At 35.3% G+C, this 23,288-nt stretch overlaps 1 protein-coding gene, 1 long non-coding RNA gene and 2 other non-coding genes across 5 annotated transcripts; 1 reads left to right on the forward strand and 3 right to left on the reverse strand.

Moving 5' to 3' along the window:
- Nucleotides 1-3,314: 3,314 nt before the first annotated feature.
- Nucleotides 3,315-11,275, reverse strand: LOC135153738 (uncharacterized). Its single transcript, XR_010293244.1, has 5 exons — nt 11,034-11,275; nt 8,290-8,528; nt 5,645-5,825; nt 4,879-5,049; nt 3,315-4,592 (listed from the first exon to the last, which is right to left on the reverse strand). It is a non-coding gene; the product is annotated as an uncharacterized LOC135153738 (long non-coding RNA).
- A 124-nt stretch (nt 11,276-11,399) lies between these two features.
- LOC129256460 (centromere-associated protein E-like) lies at nt 11,400-22,891 on the reverse strand. Of its 2 annotated transcripts, XM_054894657.2 has the most exons (9): nt 22,741-22,891; nt 21,891-22,063; nt 20,427-20,544; nt 19,743-19,913; nt 18,838-19,056; nt 16,770-16,910; nt 14,421-14,503; nt 13,465-13,657; nt 12,474-12,569 (listed from the first exon to the last, which is right to left on the reverse strand). In XM_054894657.2, the coding sequence occupies exons 1-9, from the start codon at nt 22,825-22,827 to the stop codon at nt 12,474-12,476; spliced, it is 1,281 nt and encodes a 426-aa protein (XP_054750632.2). In that variant the 5' UTR covers nt 22,828-22,891. The 2 variants fall into 2 exon arrangements, with proteins under 2 accessions (XP_063953931.1, XP_054750632.2); XM_064097861.1 differs by lacking the exons at nt 21,891-22,063; nt 22,741-22,891 and adding an exon at nt 11,400-11,764 and having other exon boundaries at nt 12,478-12,569; nt 20,427-20,682.
- Nucleotides 17,513-17,630, reverse strand: LOC129258073 (U5 spliceosomal RNA). Its single transcript, XR_008584218.1, has one exon. It is a non-coding gene; the product is annotated as a U5 spliceosomal RNA (small nuclear RNA).
- On the forward strand, nt 18,048-18,164 carry LOC129258071 (U5 spliceosomal RNA). Its single transcript, XR_008584216.1, has one exon. It is a non-coding gene; the product is annotated as a U5 spliceosomal RNA (small nuclear RNA).
- Nucleotides 22,892-23,288: the final 397 nt, after the last annotated feature.

The following is a 23,288-nucleotide window of genomic DNA, read 5'->3' on the forward strand; positions in this document are numbered from 1 at the left end:
TAAGTTTATTATGACTGATATATTTGGAATCAGCATAAAATTCTACACAAGTAGGACATTTAAATGCATTCTCATTTTATAAGGGAAGAAGATAAAACATGCTAAAGACCTCAATTTCCTGCCTATTTAAACAGTTAATAATGCAAACTGCGCGAATGGTGAGTTATGTCTAAAGTACCCAAAATGACCCTCATAGGTCAAAACTGACGGAATAAATTACATGAGGTTGATGGTTATGAATTAGCGCACATTTTGAAAATAGATGTGGATTTCTAAAAAACATCCAGTCGTAGCTCTGATCAATATTTGTAACACATTTCGGCCAAAAAAATCATGAAAATTGTCATTTTTGGCCAAATTATGGCCAAGATGACCACTGCTATTGCGATTTGGCAAATGAAAGCACTTTATCTGAAATTTGTGTGCATTTTTACTTAAGATATACCCTTTTAATTGCATGTGGCTACAAAAGCAGTCTGTTAAAGGACCATTTTCCAAAGAGTGGTCAAAATTGTCATTTTTGGTCAAAATTTGGCCAAAATGACCAAAAATGGCGTGAGTACGGTCAATAAGAGTGACATTTTTGGAATCAGCGCACAATTTTACCCCGGATAAGCTTGTCAAACCTTCCACACCAAAAATTCTGAATAAAGCCCCCTATCTCCTAGACTATTAAAGATTAACCGTTGTCATGAACACATTCATGTCCAGAAAGAGTATCCTTGCCCAAATAATATGATGCTATTTTCATGTGGGATATGTTCATTGCCTGGCATGGATAACCAGTAGGAAATCTTTGCTGAGTTGTAAAATTAGATTTTACATCACATCCTGATTACCGGGTATCAAAGCATTTGCAATGTAAAAATTATTTAGAATTATTTGGGAGAAGTTACATTTTAATAGTTGTGTGTTCATGATGTGTTTTGTCAGTAACTTTGTGATTTTTTAGGTGAAATTTTTTAATGACTCACTCGGGACATCAAAATAGCATATAAGATAAGATATAAGATATTTTTAAATTCTACAACTTGAGAAATAATAATACATTGTATAGCGCACTTTCCATCTTGATTAGATGCTCAAAGTCAAGGCGCTTCAGAGCAGAACAAAACAAAAAACTATTTACATATAATACATGTCTGAACTATAAGTCAATGTCTATCAAAAATCAATCTTGAATCATATTATCTTTAAAACAGGTTTGACAATTGATTTTTTTTTTCTCCAAAGAACGTTTCACATGTAATATGATTTAATGATGTAATATGAATAAGCATGTCACATGAATAACAGTCCACACGAATAGCAAATAAAATATGAAGCTGACAAATGGAACAGCATGCATGGGAACATGAGTGTCATATGTGACAATGAATTTCACATCTAAACATTTGTAAATATGAAGATAAAATACACATAGAAGATATTAATACACATGACTGAAAAAAGGAGTGAGAAAAGGGTCAGGTGACTGTGCATTGCAACAGAAGCAGCAGGAATCTATCTGTTATAGCAACAATAACTAAACACATTCTCAAAGCAAACTTTTTTTTTTTTAATCTTCAATTTATGTGAACAAATGAATATTTTCATACATGATAACAAAAATACATGTACACAGCCCTTCAAAAGCTTGGGAATACCTGTATCTAAATCATTGAAGCACTATAAACTACATCATAGCAAAGAAAATTGCTCAGGTACATGCAGCGCAACTATGACCTTTGACCTGCAGGCAAGATTTTGTAAGAAATCTTGTTTGAATCACTTTTCTTGGCCCAAATAGAAATCCTAATGTCAGGTTTGCTACTGAAAATGTAAAAGCAAAAAAAAAAACAGTAATAAAAATGCTGCTGGAGGAAATCTATTCCAATTTTACATAAAATAATTTTAAAACTCTATTTCTTTTTGTGATTGAAACTGAAGATATTTCCCTCGGTATTAAAATAGTCAATCACTAAGACAAACTACACAGATCTTATCAAAGAGATCAGATGCAGTTTAAGTTCAATTTTGATAATAAAAACAGTAGCGCAGAATGCTAAGATTATTACACCTGTACTACCTGCAGTATTAACATGTAAACATGTAGATATGTTTTTAATTGCTAAAAGGAAACTCAATAAACTTTTGCTACCATTACTTTATATGGTAAAACTCAGGGTTATTTCTTTTCCTCATTTTACCCTGTACAAGAACTCTCATAGAAATAGACTTAGAAATTGATTCTTCGGCATTTGTTTCTTCTCACTACTATCTCATGCTGAGTTTTCATAATAATACATGGCCCAGCATTTGGGCCCGGCCTTTGGACAGCCTCTGACAGGCTTTCAGGCATTTTACAGGTCTGCTGGTCAAAGGTGGTAACGGCCATACCTGATCAAATTTTGATGCAGTCAGGTTTAAAATACTCCTAGATGGTTGAAATCATTGACAAACTTTCATGATCATAGGATGCAATACTGGTAAATAAACTAAAATCTACCAATTCTATCAATATTAAAGGTGTTCCTAATCATAAGGGGAGTGTATAGTATCAAAAAAAAAAATTCCTTCAGTTAACAAAGATTTTATTTTGCACACCTCGCAAAGTACATGTCATTTCAAAGTGTGAAACAGTAATATAGCATAAGTACAGAACCAAATTATTTTCCTTCCCATTTCTTCTGTTTGAATTTTAGTCTGTCAATATTATATACAGTGGTGCTAAAAAGTTAGTGAACCCCACTAGAAAATGCACTCTTTTATGCTGAGCTGAGCATAGACAACAACACTACAATGTCCGGCGAGCCCAGATAAAAAAACTCTGTTGAATGTAATATTTTAAATGTCTAAAAGAAGGCATAATTTGAACACTTTCAAATATATTCATTTTCTGGTGGGGTTCACTAACTTCTCAGCACCACGGTACATACATGCAAGTACATATATACAAATAAAATCTTACGTAACGGTAATATAGAAATACAACATAAATATTTCAAATATAAATATCAAAATAGGCAAGATAACTGTCTATATACAATAAGGGTTATGTCAAATAGTAACACGAAACAATTCAATAGAAACTACACTTAAATGTATACTTATGAACATCTTCAATGGGAATATCAAAAAGGGCAGAACACTGGGGATGGATCCATGCCTTGTAATAATCACATCTCACCCACTTGATCATCATTGATCAACATACATTCTGGATATACATACAACTCATCCTCTACTATTGTACTCTTCTCACTTCACTTAATACCACTCTTGTTCTTCTTTCTCTCAATCCCTACCTCTCTTTCTTACTTCTCTTTCGCTTTCCACTCATAAATTTCTCTAATCCACTCTAACTTCTATTTCATTCTTATCTCCAGTGTTTTAAATATCCTCTCTCCAAGTTCTTGCTGTCTTTTTTATTGCTCCTTTTCAAATTCCTTCCTTCTCTCCGTTTCAACTCTCTTGTGGTCACGCTCCTCCTTTCACTGTTTTCCCTCTCCTCTGCTCCACAGCATATCTGATAAACGCCTCTCCACTAATTGCCTCAGGCAGATGTCTTTTTCATCTCCTTTGATTCGCGAATTAAATCATATAAACAAGGTATTCTTCTACCAACGTCGAGATGAACATCTTGTTTAGAGGTCTCTCTAGACATGGAGCTACACCATGGATACAAGAGGGATCCATGGTGCTACCAACTCCATATTCCCGATGGGGCTGACAATGAAGACGGTGCATCATTGTCAGGTTCATCGGGTTGAGATGACCTCATGTCATCATCCTCGGGAATGAACGCATCATTCCAGGATGATGGAATTTCTCTTCCTGGGGTATCCTATCCATACGATCGACAAAGCAATACAGGTCCGCTGGGCAAAGTAGATCTTAACTGAATGCTTTGTAAATTGATAGATTCCTGCAGCTTGAAAGAAGCAGCAATTGTTGGCTTTCACAGGAGCTCCTGCCAAGCGCTCACAAACGTGTTAGAGAATGTTGTTCTTGTGATGTATTCACTGGGATTACAGTAATGGAACAGCTCCTCTGCTCTGTTCGACGATGCCTTCAGAGATTGGAACACCGACACATCACACTGCTGGATGATGTGCGTCGCATTGGGAGGAAATCAGTCCAAAAGAATCTAATTGGCCTCACAACGCTTGGCTACCGCCAGGGTCTGATGTGCTAAAAGGCCATCAATGAGCAGGGGCACTGAAAGGGTCACTCTCATCTGGACCAGATAGGGCTGGAAAAGATTAGCAATGAAACCATTAAAGGCTTTACTATCCATCCAGCCTTTTGGTCCTAGCAAAGAAAGAGCCCCTTGGAACTCATTGGTATGCTGTTCCATCACCCTGGTATCCAATCACTAGTGGCAAAAAAACTGCCACCCGCGCATGCTGTTACAAGCACATTTACCTGCCCTTTGTCAGCCTCCTTAAACTGCTAAACTACCCACTCTCCTTTAAGGGACAAGACCAAGTCCGATGCTCTACCACCAAGGAGGAAGCCTGATTTGTCAGCATTGAACAGCAGATCCAGCTCCTCAGGAATGCTTCTTGCATTGTGTGCTTCTAAGAATTCCTCCAATTCTTGCAACCCATCTGTGAATGGAGGAGAAACAAAAATGTATTGGGAATGGCATCACTTATTACATTTTGTCCAAATTTATTTGAGTAATATATTGGTTGTATTTAATAGGCAATTAATGAAAATCTTGATGAAATGTATGGGCAAAATGTCATATTCATGGAAACTGACTCATTTCCTAGGAGAATTAAAATATTGATGGAAGAAGAAGAGGAGGGCATATAAGCAACATGTTGCTTAGTAAAGGAATACATATTACACCAATTTTAACTTGAAATATACATGATTGTGAAGACATACCTGTTTATTTGATTCTTGGTAACTTCTGTACACTCCTTTCCAATTGATTGTGGCTTGCAGAATACTAATTTAGGATGCTCGGCATGAAAACGGTTCCACCTACATCCCCAAGTTGCTACTCCACAAAAAGGGGTTCGACCTGCCATCTATGTAAAACATTTTCTTCATGACCTGATTAGGAAGGAGAGGGGCAAAGATTATGATTTATTCTCTATGTTTTTTTATTGGAGTCAATATCATTTGTAATTTTCTTGAAAGATCATAGAAAGTGATAAATGTTAAATATTAACCATTAGTTAATTCATGTATGAGCTATAGAGTAATTTATATACTTATACCATTATTAAAGGTGTACTCTGAGCTGAATATATCTAACAATGAAGTAAAATCCACAGAGCAAAATGCTGAAAATGTCATCAAAGTTTGATAACAATAACTTTAAATTTTAAAGTTTTATTTATTTATTTATTTATTACGTCTTATTTTACCAGGGTGACTCTGTCAGTGGTTCAAACACTGTTATACTTAGAGGCCCTGGAATACAATAACAAAAAATACATTAGAAAACAATTACAGAACATGCACATAAAACTTATTGTCATCTACATATAGTTCAGTGGAGTGGAATCAGCAACCACATGGTGTCAGGCACGTGAAATTGTTTATTGGTATACTAAAGTTGGTTAGAAATATATATATGTAAGATATATTTTACTGTATTAGGTGAGTTAGTCATTTACTAAAGGAATTTCATGAGGGGTGTTACCTAGTTTTGGGTCACTTTCCAGAATCTTGCAGTAAATGTGTGTTTAGAAGGTGCCTGCCTTACATCATGCGGTAAACGATTCCACTCCACTGCACCAACATGGGAAAAAGCTTGTTTGCCAGAATTTGTCCTTGCTTTTGGTATCAAAAGTCCATCAGTTATTGCAGCTCTGGTTCTGTAACTATGAATAGAATTCGCTTTGTCAAATAAATTGGTCAGGTAATTTGGTGCCTGACCATTTATAGCTTTGTATACTAGCTTACATCTTTGCATTTTCCACTGATTTTCAATTGATGTCCAGTTCAACTGACTCAAAACATAATCTGTGGAAGTACGTGTACCAACTCCAAGGACAATTCGTGCCATTCTTTTATGTTGTTTCACAAGCGACTCTTTGGTCGCAATTGCACAATTTGACCAAGCAGTGCTGGAGTAGTCGAACAATGGCAATACCAGAGCATTTGCTAGCATATTGATACTATCTAGTGGTAAAAATTGTTTCAATCTTCTCAATAGAGCTAATCTAGGTCCAATTGTTTTACTAACATGTTGTAAGTGATCCTTCCAATTTAGGGCAGGATCTAATATTACACCTAAGTATTTGTAGCTGTCTACTTGCAGTACTACATGATTGTCCAAATGTAATGAAAGGGGTCTGTTCGTACTTGCTAATTTCTGGGGTGTTCCAAAAATCATAAATTGTGTCTTAGTGGGGTCTAATCTTAGTCCATTATTATTAACCCAGTTACTGATGTGTTTCAAATCTTCGTTAAGTACAGTTTCGAGATCTTCAATTTTCTTTGCACTGTAAAAGATAATAGTATCGTCAGCGTACATCATCACACTACTTTTTGAGGTAACTTTAGGAAGGTCGTTCACCATAATCGAGAATAGGAGGGATCCGAGTATTGATCCCTGCGGTACCCCGGTTACTATAGTACCCCATGTGGACTCGGCATCCCTTACAGTTAAGCAATATTTTGAGGGAAAAAAGTTATATTCGGATCATGAATATTCATTAGGTGGGCTGATGATGTCACATCCTCACTTTCCTTTTTCTTATGTTATTACATAAATGTCCTTTTTATCATATGGCAAGTGTGAATGATATATCTTCCTTATAATGAAATAATTTGCAGCAATGAATATCTAATGCACTATTAAATCAGTTGTTAATCCTTTTTTCTTTTAGTTCTTGATGGAAAAAATTGAATAAACCTAATTTCATACAATAAAATACCAAAGAACAAGTGGGGATACCATATCATCAGTTTGCTCATTGAATAATCATGAAGACATGCCCAGAACTGTTTCACCAAAAGAATGCAAATCTTCAAAATGCCTTCACTTTGTTATTCCTTGTCCAATTTCGATCATATTTTCAGTGCTTTGTCTGATTTTTCTTTATATGTTCAAATTGTGTTATCTTCAGCCTCGAGTACCCCTTCAATCTAATGAGTTTTCTAACTTCATGTCTATTTATCATTACTATAGATGTCATTAGTTGCATTATTGTAATTATTAGCAGTATTACAGATTATAGATCATTGTAATTATCATGGTATTATAATTTTTTTATTAACAATGATATCATTGCTGTTATTATTATTATCATTATTAATAAATTATTATTATTATCAAATTATTACTATCATTATCATAATTATTATCATTATAATTATTATTTTTATTATCATTATTATCATTATTATTACCATACCATTATTATTATTATTATTAATATTATTATTTTTATTATCATCATTATTATTATTATTATCATTATTATTATTATACTATTATCATAATGATTATGATGATTGCTATTATAATCATTATCATTATTATTCTAATTATCATATTATTATATTATAATTATAATACTATAATAAGCAGCAGTGGCTCAGTAACCTTTAACAATATTACCAGAATTACAATATTGTCATGATTATTACTGTTGTCCCTTTTCATGGCTTTTAAAGGACAAGTCCACCCTGGGCAACAAAAAGTTGGTTTGAATAAAAAGAGAAAAATCCAACAAGCATAATACTAAAAATTTCATCAAAATCGGATGTAAAATATGAAAGTTATGACATTTTAAAGTTTTGCTTAATATCACAAAACAGTTATATGCACATCCAGGTGGGTATGCAAATGAGGAGACTGATGATGTCATTCACTCACTATTTCTTTTGTATTTTATAATATGAAATAGGGAATATTCTATTTTTTCTCCTCATTGTCAAGTGAAACAACAATTAATTCCTCCCTGAACAAATGGAATGAGCATTGTTTAATACTATATGACTCAGGCAAGTTGGTCCTTATTGTCAAATCTGTAAAAAGTGAAATAATGTATAATTCAAACAATAAAAAACAAAAAAAATAGTGAGTGAGGGACACCATCGACTTTCTCATTTGAGTTGTGCATATCACTGTTTTGTGAAAATTAGCAAAACTTTAAAGTGTCATAACTTTCTTATTTTACATCCGATTTTGATGAAATTTTCAGCGTTTTGCTAGTTGGATTTTTCTCTATTTATTCAAATTAACATTTTTCTGGGGTGGACTTGACTTTTAAAAGAAGAAAATACTTTTTTTCTTAATTACAATCAAGAAGTACTATGAAGAAGTATTTTGCTTACGGATTGGGTATCTCCTCTAGTCTGACCAAAACTGATTCTTCCCAGTTTTCCACAGTCCAGACCACAATCTCCTCTTCCTCCTTCTTCATCAGGTAAGGTAACAGACTAAATTTGGCCATGACTGGTGCTTTTCTCGAGAACTTATCCCACACTATTTCTGATTGATAGCTCTCCAAAGCGAATTATTTGCAATGCCGAGTTGATGTCTTCTTGCCTTCATTTCAGCGTAGGGGCATGATCTAAGGGTGAAATCACATTTATATTCAATAAATTTAAAAGTATAGAGTATTTATCAAAAATTAATATTTTACTAGAACAAACAGACTAGACTATCATGTTGACATCAACTACTTCAGACTAATGACATATTCATCTGTCGGTCATTATCTTAACTTTTAACCTCACCATCATGTTAGTTCACCAACTTCATTTTAATTGTTTCCTTCATTATTACAGTTATTATTTAACCGTCAACATTTTCCTTCAGAACATCTTCACCATTACCATCTTCAGAACTATAATGATACAAACTTGAGAACCAATAGTCAGTGAAATCACAACCAGCTACCACTATCATCACCATCACTATCATCATCACAGCCATCATTCATCCTTACCATACTCTCAATCATTATTATCATCATCATCACCACCAATACGTCACGGTCATTGTTATCACAAATGTGATAATAACATGATAATCATTAAGATTGTTAATCATCACTACCAACACACCAATTATTATCACTATCTACAAATCATTAACATCACAACCTAACAACGACCACCATCATCATCAATCATCATCATCGTCATCATCATCATCATCACTATAGGATATTGTATTGCGCACATATCCACCCAGTTAGGTGCACAACGCGCTCCTATATTATCCCGGCGAAGCTCAGCAACCAGTTCAGGTGCTCACAGCGTTTTGAGGAATTACTATGCCATGGATTGGATTCAAACTCACAGTCCTGTTTCAAAGTCTGGAGATTAATCCACTGGGCCACAACGTTTCATATCAAATAATCATCATCATCATCATTAGTCACTAGTCATCATCATCATTTACATCCTGATATTATTCATTTGGAATATCATCATCACCATCCCCCTAATTTCTTAATGACAGTCGTCATCAACTCATTATCACCATCATTAACATCATTGACATCACTCATATCATTGTCATCACCATCACCTGCCCACCATAACTATTCCACCATTACTAATATCATCAATTTATCATTATCATTTACATTATTACCATTTTTTTTAAACTACACCACAGCCATGCATGATCATCAATCATCAGTAATCGTTATCAGTGTCATCATCATCATTAGACCCGGGAGGAAAAGCTCGGAATCATTGAAGCATTCAATCAGTTAACCATCAGTCAGCAACAGGCTTCTACTTTTTACACTAATCGAATGTTGATTACTGATTAATAAGAAATATGAGAGTACATGGCTGTAATCTTTGAAAAATGAGAATGCAAAATAACAAATGAAATTTATCCCAAAATTCTATGAATTCCAAACATTGTAACTCTTTCAAGACAAAACATTAGACAATGAGGTAGAGCTGTACCAGCGGCTGTGCATCATTCATCTGTATTGATGTGCAAGTAAATGGGCGCTGTACTGGGACACTCGACTGAGTCAGCTTCGAGTCAGCTCACTCATTACGCGTGACCACCTGTTAAGAAGGTAAACTTTTTTGTGATTTCTGATTATCCAGGAATCTGGATTGTTCTAACCATTCGATCGTTTACCCTGTCATACAATCCAATGTCAAAAAGAGTATTTATCCCAGGCCCAGGACTAATAATCATCAATCACTATCATCATCATTCTCCCCAATTATCATCATCATGGATCCCCATCATCATCACAATCATCATCATTATCATCATCAATTATACTCATAACCAGCAGCAGCAGCATCATCATCATCAAGATCATTCACTTATTTTAGATCATCATCACCATCCGTAACATTATATTATCACCATCTACAAAGTCATTTACTTCATAACCCATCATCATAATTAGGATGATGATGTCTGATTATTACGAATACGATCATGATTGATGATAATGATGATCACGATGATAATGAATGATTGTTCATCATCATCATGATGAAAAACAACATTTATTTTGATGATAAATGATTGATGATGATGATCATAATCATTTAGATCACAACATTATTAATTTAGATTATCATCACCACAATCCCCACTGGCTCATAAATTATCAATCGATAATTATCATCAAAATCCATCATATACTCATATTACCTTGTTCATTAAGTGATAGACATGCAGGAATAACCGTCGTTTCTGGGGATTTATTCAACAATTTCTGACATTTTACTATCATCCCCATTCTTGAGTTAACACAGTTCAGCGTAACAACCAAAACAGAGACTGAAGCTTTTAGTCTAATTAAATGAGTGATCCAGACAATCATCATCTTCATGATCATGTCGTCATCATGGTCATGAAGACATGATCATCAGAAAATGGAAATCATCATATTATTTAAAAAATATCATCATCATCATCATCAGACATCATCATCAATTTATCATCACCATCACCATTTAGATCAATACATCATTCATTAATCACCACGCTACCCTTTAAGTTTTGTGTGTTTGTGATCGACACGAGAGTAATTCTGGGGATAGGGAAAACTTTACTGACATGGGAGCACACGAGTGGGACTTACCTCGTAAAAATGTCTGCAACAGTGTGCCAGTGGCTAGTATTTTGTTGTTTTATGAGCGTACCTTTGTCACATCATCATGAATCAAGAATGATCGGCGGCGAAACGATTTACAGCTGCAGTGAATTTCTCCAGGGCTATGGATAGAACTTCTAACATTTTGTTACGCCTTAATTCGTAACGTCTTTCTACTACGTTACACTTCTCCGACTCCACCCGACCCTAGACCCTCGACCGGTACCCACACACACACCCTCCTCAATTAACCATGTACCACCAGAATCGACCACCACACCCCCTCCCGACCCCTCCGAGTTACCCCCCCCCCCCCAACTCTCTTTATAAATCTTACGATTATTTTCTTCCGTTCCGATCCATTAATTCTTATTCTTAATTTATTAGTGTATTGATATACATTAACAGAAGAGAGTGCAATATATGATATGGTGTTGTCTGGTGTTTTAAAGAAATAAATGAGAAACACTCAAACGAACGAGGTTCAATTTTTATTTGTATTTAATGTTAATTCTGGTAAATACTTCGGTAATTAACAATAATAGGCTGCTCCTTCATCACTATGGCCTTATTCTAAAATGTTAAGTAATTAAGCTTCGTCCATAGAAAATATCATAGCCAAGCGTTTTGGAACCCTGTGTATGATGATGTTTATGAAGAGATGAGATACATGACTAGGGAGATCGATGCTTGAATGGTATTGTTATACATCCGAATATCTGTATCAAACGAAAATTAAAAAATATATATATATAGAACATGTAATCTCGACCCCCTTCCACACCCCAGCACTTGAAGCTTTATCTATAGATGAAGATAAGTAATTTTGAATTTTTAACAATGCACAAGAAAAAAAAATGACTTATATACATCAGCTCACAGTCCCATGCGCAATTATTAGGCCTCTTTTATAGCAATATGAGATATCACTGTTATAAAACCATTTCACAAAAAGTGTGTGTATGAATAACTTACGTGGCAACTTGGAATCAAAGCTTGCAACAAAATAATGATTCAGCTGACATTCTTAATGCTCATTTTAATCAATGAATTTACAGTTGCATAATCGTGAATTTCTTCATTCATCTGCTTTAAATTTCAACACAAAACATATTTTTTAATTGCTTGCAAAGTCGGTACTTTTGAAAAGTATGTCCCATTATCAATGAAAACAGGTATTTTGATGGGGGGGGGGGTAAGACGACCTTAATTTTATAGTGATCTTTTCTCGATTGAAGTACAAACGAAGGTGAACGAAGGTGACACTGAGACCTCACTTTTTAATAACATTCTTTCTTCTTTATTTCTTTCTTTCTTCCTCTCCCTTCTCTCTCCTCCCCCCTCCCCCACCACCCTTCCAATTTTGAACGATCATGTGGATGGTCACTCCCCCCCCCCCTTTAACATCACCCCTGAACAAAGGAAGACCTACCCTTGAACGCATGATTTTCTTCGTGCTTTCATCCTCATCTGGCGTAATCTTTGGTCATTTAAACTCTCTTCCTCTGAACTAGCATTGTTTGGCTATGTAAATAATTGATAGAGGAAACGACGATAACGCCGAGCAGGCAATGTACTGTGACTAATTGTGAGTATATACAGTCAACAAGAATATTTTTTTACACTAAAACTGCCATATTTATATGTCATTGAAAGAGAGGTTCACCATTTATGACAAAAAGATTGTTATTAAAAATACCAGAAAAACAGTAACAAATATTGGTCAATATCCATTTAAGATAACGAAAGTTATTAGAATTTTATTACAGTTTTTATTTGTGACGTCATATTTTACGAGCGGCTGCACCATACGTTATGTAATAAAAATCCATAAATTTCTTTTTTTTTTTCTTAAATGGATTATGATGTATAAAATTCTTCCATGAGCGGGTGTGAAATGATTTGTCTGTTGATATACTAAAGGTATAATAAAACCATTTCACTTTTCGAGAAAGTGACTTATCATTTTTTTTTAATTCAAAATACATGGGAAGCTGCCCGCATTATGACATCACAAGTCAAAAAAATTAAAATTCGAATAACTTTTTAAATCTTTGATGGATTTTCCTCAAACTTTTACCGATATTTTTATATTATTTCTGCTATTTTTACAATAACACTTATTTGTCAGGCCGAACTTCCCCTTTAATGACAATTTTTTTTTCATACTTTTGCCCCAATGGGCAAGTTTATTTACAAAAAAAGAACACGTTTACAGAAGTCAAATTTTAATGACATAATTGGTAATAAACCTTACTTTCGCATGCAAAGTGACACTGCATTATCAGATTCTGCATGCAAAGTGCAAGAAAAACGTTTAATCTGTAGGCTAAAGATAAATGGCTGATTTCACTGAGCCGAGTGATAATTATCATTTCCAATCAATGCCCATATTATATTTTTTTTAAAGCAGACTTACAGGTTCAGATCGAGGCTGTATTTTCTTGCCGTGAAACTTCTTGATCAGCATCTGTTCTTGAACTAGTTTTACAGCATCACGCATGCGCTCCTTGATCGGGTCAACATGACTCGACTGAAGCTCTGATTCCGCCTCTTTGATTCGTCGCTTTCGTTCCTCCACGCATGCGTTGTCTGCAAGTTGACTGTTTCGACTAGTTTGCGGTTTGGGGAGGGTTGGAAAAAAGTTATCAATATTATAAAACATCATGTAAAGATAAAAAGATATACTTTCAAAGCAAAATAAAGCAACAACAAATATACTACATGCTGCTGATACTACTACTATTACTACTCCTACCACTCCTACTACTCCTACTACTACTACTTGTACTACTACTACTACTACTACTACTTCTTCTACTACTACTCCTACTACTACCGCTTGTACTACTACTACTACTACTACTACGACCACTACTGCTACTACTACTACTGCTACTGTTACGTTACTACTACTACTACTACTACTGCTACTACTACTACTACTACTACTAGTCTACTATTACTACTACTACTACCTCTACAACTTTTACTACTACTACTACTACTTCTTCTACTACTACTACTACTACCTCTACATCTACTTCTACTACTACTTCTACTACTACTACTACTACTACTACTACTACTACTACTACTACTACTACTACTACTACTGCTACTACTACTACTGCTACTGTTACGTTACTACTACTACTACTACTACTGCTACTACTACTACTACTACTACTAGTCTACTATTACTACTACTACTACCTCTACAACTTTTACTACTACTACTACTACTTCTTCTACTACTACTACTACTACCTCTACATCTACTTCTACTACTACTTCTATACTACTACTACTCTACTAGTATACAATTCTTATATATTTCGCACAACAGGGCTGAGTTGTGTAAAATATACTTACCAATGTAGAAGTTCTCCCAGAGCTTCCCCCATCATGACCTCAGTCCTTGCCCGACATGTTTCCTCCTCTTCTGCTTCAGCTAACTATGACAAGTGACCAAACAAGAAAGAGATAGAAAAAAAATGTTGCTGAAGAAGTATGGAAGTACAGTAATGAATAAAGTAGTTTTAGGTATAGGTCTAACACAATCTTATGTAGATGTGAAACGATTGAGACGTGTAACTTAAAGAGGCAAACATTTTGAAAGGGAATTGTATTGTATTGTATTTATTTTCCGTCAATTAAAAATAATAACAATGATATATATATTTACAATTACAAAGAAATGATCAGTAAAAATACGGAGGGAATGCCCTACTCAGCGTTGATAACATATCAACGCTGTTTTACAGGGGGGTCCCTTACATAAATATACATGTACACATATAATACAGGAAATGAAAAACTCGGTTGACTTAAGATTAAAACATTGACAAAATGTAAAAAAGTTAGGAAGAAACATATTTACAATACATACAAAAGATAACAAAGTAAGAATTAGGGATATATTTGGAATAACAACGTGTACGGGGAATCGGTCGGGCGAATTATCCAGAAATAAATTTGCTTATTTTACCTTTTCCCTTTAAAATTAAAATACAATTTCGTGATAATTTGGTTATTTGGATGTTTTACCACTTTGCTTTTATTTCCTTTTTCATTTCTTTTTTTATCCTCGGTGTGACCGTTTTATGGGGAGGGGGACAACTAGTCCTACAACCCCTATAAGCCAGTGATTAACAATTTATTATTTAGTCTGGGTATCTTTTTCTAGTACATAGAACACATTGTAATGATAATCTTTTTAATGAAATAAAAGCGATGTGCGTTATGCTTGTTCAGAACACCACTTTAGAGGCAGTCGAAAGGCACGTCCTAACTGTGGACCGGATAATAATGTGAAAATCAACGCTCCAAAAAGGTGAGTGCGAGGGGGAAGGCTTTCGATGTTTCATCAAATTGAATCTAAAAGAAGTCGTCTCTTTCTTCGCTAGTTCATTTATCAGCTCCACTTCACTTGACTTTTTTGTGATTATGAAAATTGGAAAGAAATTGTTAACGCGCAAAAAAAATTTAAGAAAGAGGGAATGACAATGATTTCTCTTTTCGCGCGAAGTGCGGAAGCTAAAACGTCTGCATTCTTGAGGTAGTTTTAAAACCCTTCCTTGGTAAGATCAGATTTGCTTTCAAACAAATTTCGCAACGTTAAATATATTTCAATCGCAAACTAGAGAGTACGGGTACGCATGGAGAAGATATTCCTTCCCTCGCATAGCGTTGTGGCTCTGAAGTATCAGGGGCAGATGTTTCATTAAACTATGCAGGTATATCTTTAGTGCCTTCACCCGCTCTATTTCAGTTATTTTTGTTAGATTATACAATTTGATTACGAGGGAAATAGAGCTAAAAAAACTGGAATGGATGATGCAAAGAGGGTGATTATCCCTTCTCACGCGAAGCGCGGAAACCTCTATGATTTATCGAAATTTGAAAAAAAATAGGAAGATGTGTAATTTCTTTCACTCATATCAAGCGCTTCCTTTTGTATGAATAAGAAATCATTAGTGACATTCAAATTTCAAATTAAGGGCGCAAGACAAGAGATGGGTGTGAAAGAATATGGAATGAACTGTCATCAAATTAAACAGAAGTCTTTAAGTACGACATGAGTTTTATGCCCACCTCTTTTCAAATGAGTAACCTGCCTGTCCCGAAATATTGTTGTCTAGTAGTGAGCTGAAAAGCGGTATATACCCTATGGGGAGTTGTGACAGATATATGGCAGAAATAACCTGTTACGACCAGAAGGGCGGTTATTCTACTCTATAAAATCTCCAGATGTACTTGTATACTGCTTGGTAACAAGAAATACACTAGTTAGAAGCCAAAGGCGGAGAGGGGTGGGGAACCAGGCTAGAGAAATGGTGTGGGAAACAAAGGGAAATAAATAATGTAATTTTTTTATCGAGAAGAGAGAAATCATAATTTATATATGAAATTAGGAGGAGAGCGAAAACGTCTCGTTTCGGTTTTTATTTAAGTAGGAAAACTCACAGAGCTACCTTTCTTCCATTTTCTCCTTTCACCCTTCTTTTTCTCCTCTCCTCCCTTTTTTATTCTCTTAGGGTGCGTTTTATGGTCGGGGTGGGGCGACCGCCCCCTTGGCCGTACGCCTGTTGAAAAGAACACCCACATTCTCTCCTTGACCCCCCACCCCCATCTCTCTCTCTCCCTCTCTTTCTCTCTGTCCATCTCTTTCTCTCTCCATCCTTTTTTCCTGAAGACCTCAATCCTTCTGCATAAACTTACCTGTACAGTGGCAAAGGTTCTAGTAAGTTCATCCTGCATCATATCCTTGGAATCCATTGCTTTATCGTGTACGGGGTCGCTCTTTTTCTCATCTACAAATTTCTCAATTTCCTGAAGACGCCTTCGACGTTCATTTTCTTCCTGTCACAAAGATGAATAATGCCAAAAATAAATTATAAATATTTTCTTGTACTGTTATGATGATATTCTAAATATTTATTATTTTTATTATTATTTTACATTGCCCCGGTAATCAGTTCGTTTGGGGTCAAGCACCGTTCCATTTAAAAACTGACCAAGAATCAGATCAGATGTGATAAAGAAAAGCAGTAACGTGCAGATGGGGGGGGGGGCTTAGGGCGCTTACTCCCCCCAAAAAAAATCACAACCAAGAAAAAAGAAGAAAAAAAAGGGAAAGAACAGGAAAGAGAGAAGGGTAAAATATGATTAATTTTCTGAATATTGGGTCAAAATCTATCACAAAATTTGATTTTTTTTTATTTATGTCGAAATTAGGTATTTGCCCGATACGTCATATCTGGCCCTTCAATATTTTGCTTATTACGTAACTGAAGAAAAGATGATCAAATCTGAACCTTTCTGGGTCACATCTAGCCCATTCCGTGCCATTTCTAAACAGAAGTGTGGTCCTTACAAAATAATTTTTTGCGCGTCAATTTAACCCTGGAATGTGGAGTGTATAAATTAAAAGATATCCTTCTCTTTCATTGAATTAAGTATAAGCTCCGTACGAAGACGGGGCTGAAATAAATTGTTATATTCCGATCTTATTGGTCCTCTGCACGGAAATCTTTAGTAAAAGGCGAAAGATTTGTGCGTGATGCAGTGAACCCACGGATGCTAAACGAAGAAAGGGAAATCAAGATGTAAATTTAAAATAAGTATTTAGTTGATGGTTGATGAAGCTAATTTAAGATACGAATCCAAAACCCATTGGTCTTATCTCGTCATAAAAGGTAATATATATGAAATTTAAAAAGTACATATTTTTGTAGGCTTGTATGTTTTGAAATAGGCGTACACAAATATTTCCCCCATTTTGATTAGTTCGTCGAATCATTATGCATTCATTTTGACTCGTAAAGGCCGCGGTTTGCTTTATGTTCACCAGTCTGGTGAAGGAACGCATTCTAAGACGCTTGCTTTATTCTTATTCTAATTAGGAGAACATCGTTGAGTCTAGGTAAGGTTTGAACACTAACCATAATCTCAATCGTCTTCAAATATCTACATTTTGATTTCTTGATGTTCATTCAGTGTCCGTGGGTTCACTGCATTGCGCACAAATCTTTCGCCTTTTACTAAAGATTTCCGTGCAGAGGACCAATACGATCGGAAATTAACAATTTTTTCTGCCTCGTCTTCGAATGAGGCTTGCAACATTCATGCAAGGAAAGACATTTGAAAACAAAAATAGTTAACATAATCAAACTTTCATATTTCTTTGTGATTATCTTTAAAATTGTCAAATTATCATATTGTTTTAAAAATCATAAATTGTGATAAGATTGAGATATTCGTCATCCAAGCTGGTTGCTTCGCACACATCTGACTAGGTATAACTCGAAAAATAGAATAAAGCTGAAAAATATATTAAATTGGAAAGTAAAGGCAAAGCGGCTTTTATTTCTAATTCAATATTTTTCAGCGTTATTCTAAATTCATATAAAGACACCGGACAATGCACAGTTTTACTATAGTGAAATGCCCAACAAGAAGTCAATGACGGGCGGTATGCGAATGGGGGAAGTGCAGCATGGCGTCGCACATTATTTTTTTTTAAGATCTCATTTGAATTATAATTATTATAAGATTTTGTTTTTAATAATTTTCCCAATAAGGTAAAATCTGGTATGACCTTTCGTTGATCTCTCACGTCAAAACGACAAATCAGAAATTAATTGCTAAGTTCCGATCCCTGAATACCTCTACAGGTAAAACTTTAGTAATGGGAGAAAAAAAATGAGCGTTTCATGTTTTGGAGGTGGCGGTGCAGTTCCTCTTATTGTTAATTATTCTCGTCATATCCTTCTATAAGCCTTCTTACCAAAGCATGAACTTTCATGAGATGTGTGGTGCGTTTGAACGAAAGAACAAAATCATCCTTGAGCTCACGATAAAGATCGTCCACTCCGTGTTCGACTTCGTCGTGAACTTCTTCGAGGTCGTGGAAAGCTCCCATGAGTTCGGTCTCGACATAACGTCGTGCTTTGGCCACGTTCGACATCGTCTTGACTTCGGTCAGTAGGGTTTTGTCAGCTTCAGCCTTCAATATAAAATAGATTTAACCACTTACCGTGATTATGTTAAAAAGATACCATATTTTATACGAGGTATTTATGTAAGGTATTGCTGATCGAACTGGAATCATCGTAATTTAACATTAATATTTTTTTATTTTCTTCATTATTATTTTAATTCATTCCTAAACATGTGTAATTGCCATTGTTGGAATATAAGGATTCAATGAAGAGTTTCGTAATTGTCAAATGTGGAAAATAATTCATGAACAAAAATCCAAAGAAAGAGTGAAGGTGACTCTCTCATTAGCATATCACCGTGCTGTGCATATAGCTGCCTTGTGAAAAATAAGCGATTCTGCTATAACTTTCTTATTTTACCACCGATTAGATGAAGTGTTCAGTATTATGTCCGTTTGATTTTTTCCCTTTTCATTAATATTCACTTTTTCTTGCCTTTTAATGGCGTCCTTTTTTTACCGTCATCCGTACATCCGTTATTTAAAATGATATAGTTCTGTTCGCAAAATCAGAATTGAATGTTATGCTGCAGTCACATATCCCCTACGGCGGCCGTAAGGCGAGTCGAAAACAGCCGTTTTATTCATTTTTATTCAAACCACCTGTGTACCTGGGACAAGAAAAATGTTAAAACGGCTGTTTTCGACTCACCGTACGGCCGCCGTTGGGGGAAATGTGAATGCGCCATTACCTTATCAAAATCTGTGAGGTCTTCCATTCGTCGCATTCGCCATTCTCGCTCTGTATTTTCAGTCTCCTCCATAGACTTCAGATGATCAGTATGAAGGAGTTGATCTAAAACAGTATCAAGTTTCTCTTCCACTTTCGTGATAATCTCTTTTTCCTTTTTCTTCTCTGTTTTCTGAAATAAAACGTAAAACATTTACTTTTATTTTAAATATATGAAATAAAAATTTTCATGTGTAAACCAGTATTTGCATCCATGTTTTGAAACAATATGAAGATAATGTTTTAAAAAGCGTAAAATTTTTATTATTTTTAGAAGATTATACAACATAAGACCCGTTGCATTAAACTTTTGCCATGAAAAAAATCTGGCAAATAACAAAAACTCTGGCAAACAAAATTATGCCATTGAAACTTACGTATTAAAAAAACTCTGCCCCGTCCCCCAAAAAAATCAAGAGTTTTTCTTTCATGCAAAAGGCCCCTGGTAGATTCCCCCCCATGAGAAGAAAGTTTAATACTAAAACAAATGAACATTCCGCTTAAATTGCACTTAAACATTATAAGATTCAAAGTAGCTGACCGAAGGATTAAACCATTGTTTAATGTATTTGTTATATCCAATTTTATCTAAATAGTAGGGATGTTTATCTTCACCACTTATTGCCAAATAGGAATGAATAATTACCTTTGATTTATGAACAATGGATTTGAGTTCTTTATTCACTGGACTCAAAACTGCGCTTGCGCGTCTCATGTCACGTGATTCTTTCTTGATACGCCTTTCTTGTTCAGTATCAACGGCCCTGGTAAGATCAGAGAGGAGTGCATGGAAGACGAAAGAAAAGAGGATGCGAAAGTGAATGATTAAAATAAAATAAATTATTCTTTTTTCTTCCATGCACATTCAATATATTCAGACGTGGAAGCCGTCCTATTTTGTTTTGATTTTTTTCCACCCCAGGAAAGTATAGGCCTATTCGCCTACGCATGACCCCTTTAACGACTTTGCCTCTTTGTGCACACAGATTGTGACAAAAAAAATATGTAAGCCCACCCCCCCCCCCCGGCATCCATCAAGTTCATCAACATTATTCTTCACTTTTACGTGAAATTAAACATGGGCTGAATTCATCCTCTCTCCCACATTTCACCATCTCAAACTTGATGCATGTCGGATATGGCGTTATTTTCATACCAGTGACTCCATTATTTTCTGCTGCGTATTCTTGGTGACAAGCTTTGCTTCTTCGGGGTCCTAAGAAATCTGTCATAAGTACATCATTTTTATCTTCCATCTCAACGCTGATTTTCTTTTGTACTCGTTTGTGTTTTTTTGATATATCAATAAAACTAGAACATTTGATTTGATTTGATTTATCTATTTCCACATTCCAATAACAAAAGTATATACAAGTGTAATCATTGTTTCTTAGCATAACATAATAATAAGCAAATGACATAATGAATAACATATGCATATATACATTCTAACAATCTAATTGAAATATATTTATACCTGATACATTTCTTTTTTTTTATTATTAAAACAAATAGCATTTTGAAATGTGGGAGACATCTTAAGCTTAGAGCTTGAAATTGATAAAGGCCTCAAAAGGAAAGGGGAAGGAAAACCAGACAAACAGTGCATCATGAACTTGTGACTCATCTAACAACTCCACTTTCGGGGTTAGTCAGATTGCTATGGATGGAGGGGAAAATGGAAGAGAAGGCCGGAATTTTTACAAGGTGTAACATGGTAATAACTCCCAATCATAGCCTGCTAGATCGGTCCATCTACTTGATATAGGGAGGACGCCCTCTTCCGTATAGATGACTGTACAACATTCGAAAATAGAGAGGCACATTCCCCATTTCTTCCCCCCCCCCCTCGGAATCGTATCCAATTGCTCCCATTTTTTTCCAAGGCAATTTAACCATTATTCATAATTAAATTTCACCTTTTTAAATTCTAAATAGGGCCCCGTTGCAAAGAGTACCTTTATAATAACTTTGCCATGCAGCGGATACTTGCATATAGCATCCTCGATTTTGATTGGCTGTTGATCAGCATTACCATGGTAGTTACCATTGAATGGCAAAGTTATCATAATGGTACTTTTATGCAACGGGCCCCAGAATTTCTACTCACTGATTGACAGCTTGGATGGTAAGTTTCCTGGTGGTATGTTCCATTGCTAGGGGGTCGGATCCGACATCGACGTCCTTATCACGAGATGGATCGACTCCACCGACCTCCCAGTGATTACCGTCATAGAAATGATGATCTTGATTCGTCTGAACAGAGCGACGTTGGGTTGGTAACTATAATGGGTGTATCAGTTGGAAAAAGGTTCGGACATCTCATAAAAGGGACTGTCACTCTTGAACGTTTTAGCCATCGTACCTCTGCTGAGTACTTCGTCTAGCAAGTCATCGATTTCAAGAATTGCTTTTTGTTCACCACACAAAGTATAATTATGAAGAAATAATTTTCTTTTAAATGGATTAAGACAACAACTTGCCGTGGACTATACGTACAGTGCATGGTTAAAACGTTCAGATGTGACGCCCCAACTACTTTAACTCACCGAAGACAAGGAAAGGTGTGAGTAGATTGGCAGACAAAATTCAGGCCTATTATAATACTCGGACAACTCAACTTGACATTCGAATTTTAAAAAAATCAATCAAAATGATTATGATCAATCATCTAGATACCGAGATTAATGTTAACCAGAAGGGCAGCGCTACATGGAGCAGTGGACACCTCCCTCCTGTAAATGATTATTTAATTAGTGAATGAAAGAATCTTTTAAAAAAGGAGACCAAAACACGAAGAAAAATGAAGAAAATATTAAGAAAATATCAAAAGAATCTGGCTCGTGCACTTTTTCACCCTTGCATTAGAGAGAAAGAAAAAAAAAAAAGTTTAATGTCGCCTTGCCCCTATCAAACTTTCATGACACAGCCCCCGATAAAAGAACTACCATAGAACATACCTCATACATTCCCTTTTTGCGAGGAAGCCGGTGTTTGAGGTGTCTCTTGATGACTTTCTCCCGGACCTCATCGGCCTGGCTCATCATGAATACCTTTTCATTCTTCTCCTCATCGTACTGGAAATCGCTCGTGTTTGACCCCTTAGCCTTGAGGACCTAAATTGGCAGGTTAGATGCATGAAAGAGGGAAAGGGATACAAGAGTTGAAAGAAAAACAAGAGAAGTCAACACAGCAACAATAATAGGCCAACAATCAGTGACATATAAAGTGAGGCACAATATTCTGAGAGTAAATACATTTGAATCAAGAATATAAGGGGAAATTTATTCATTTTCTTTTTAAGTCGCAAGCAAGTAACAATTTGAAATTTGTAAAATAAAATTTCATTTCTGTAACAGCTTTTTACTCTTTGATTACCTTTGATTTTCTTCTTTATTTTTAGCTAGGTCGTGGAACTTTTTTTCGGGGGGATATTCATTTTTAGACGATAATTAGCTAAGAAATCCCGTGATGTTTGTGAGTTTTCTATCGAGTATTAATGCCCTCT

Source organism: Lytechinus pictus, chromosome 3, assembly GCF_037042905.1.
Source record: "Lytechinus pictus isolate F3 Inbred chromosome 3, Lp3.0, whole genome shotgun sequence".
NCBI classification, from domain to species: Eukaryota; Metazoa; Echinodermata; class Echinoidea; order Temnopleuroida; family Toxopneustidae; genus Lytechinus; species Lytechinus pictus.

What these genes read in the sequence shown, in the direction of transcription:
- LOC129256460 (XM_054894657.2), bottom strand. Translation starts at nt 22,827, where the DNA reads ATGATGAGCCAGGCCGATGAGGTCCGGGAGAAAGTCATCAAGAGACAC. An exon ending in GCAAAAAGGGAATGTATGAG is followed by an intron (nt 22,064 to 22,740) that starts GTATGTTCTATG and finishes CACCCATTATAG; the next exon opens with TTACCAACCCAACGTCGCTC. An exon ending in GAACCTTTGCCACTGTACAG is followed by an intron (nt 14,504 to 16,769) that starts GTAAGTTTATGC and finishes CACTTGTCATAG; the next exon opens with TTAGCTGAAGCAGAAGAGGA.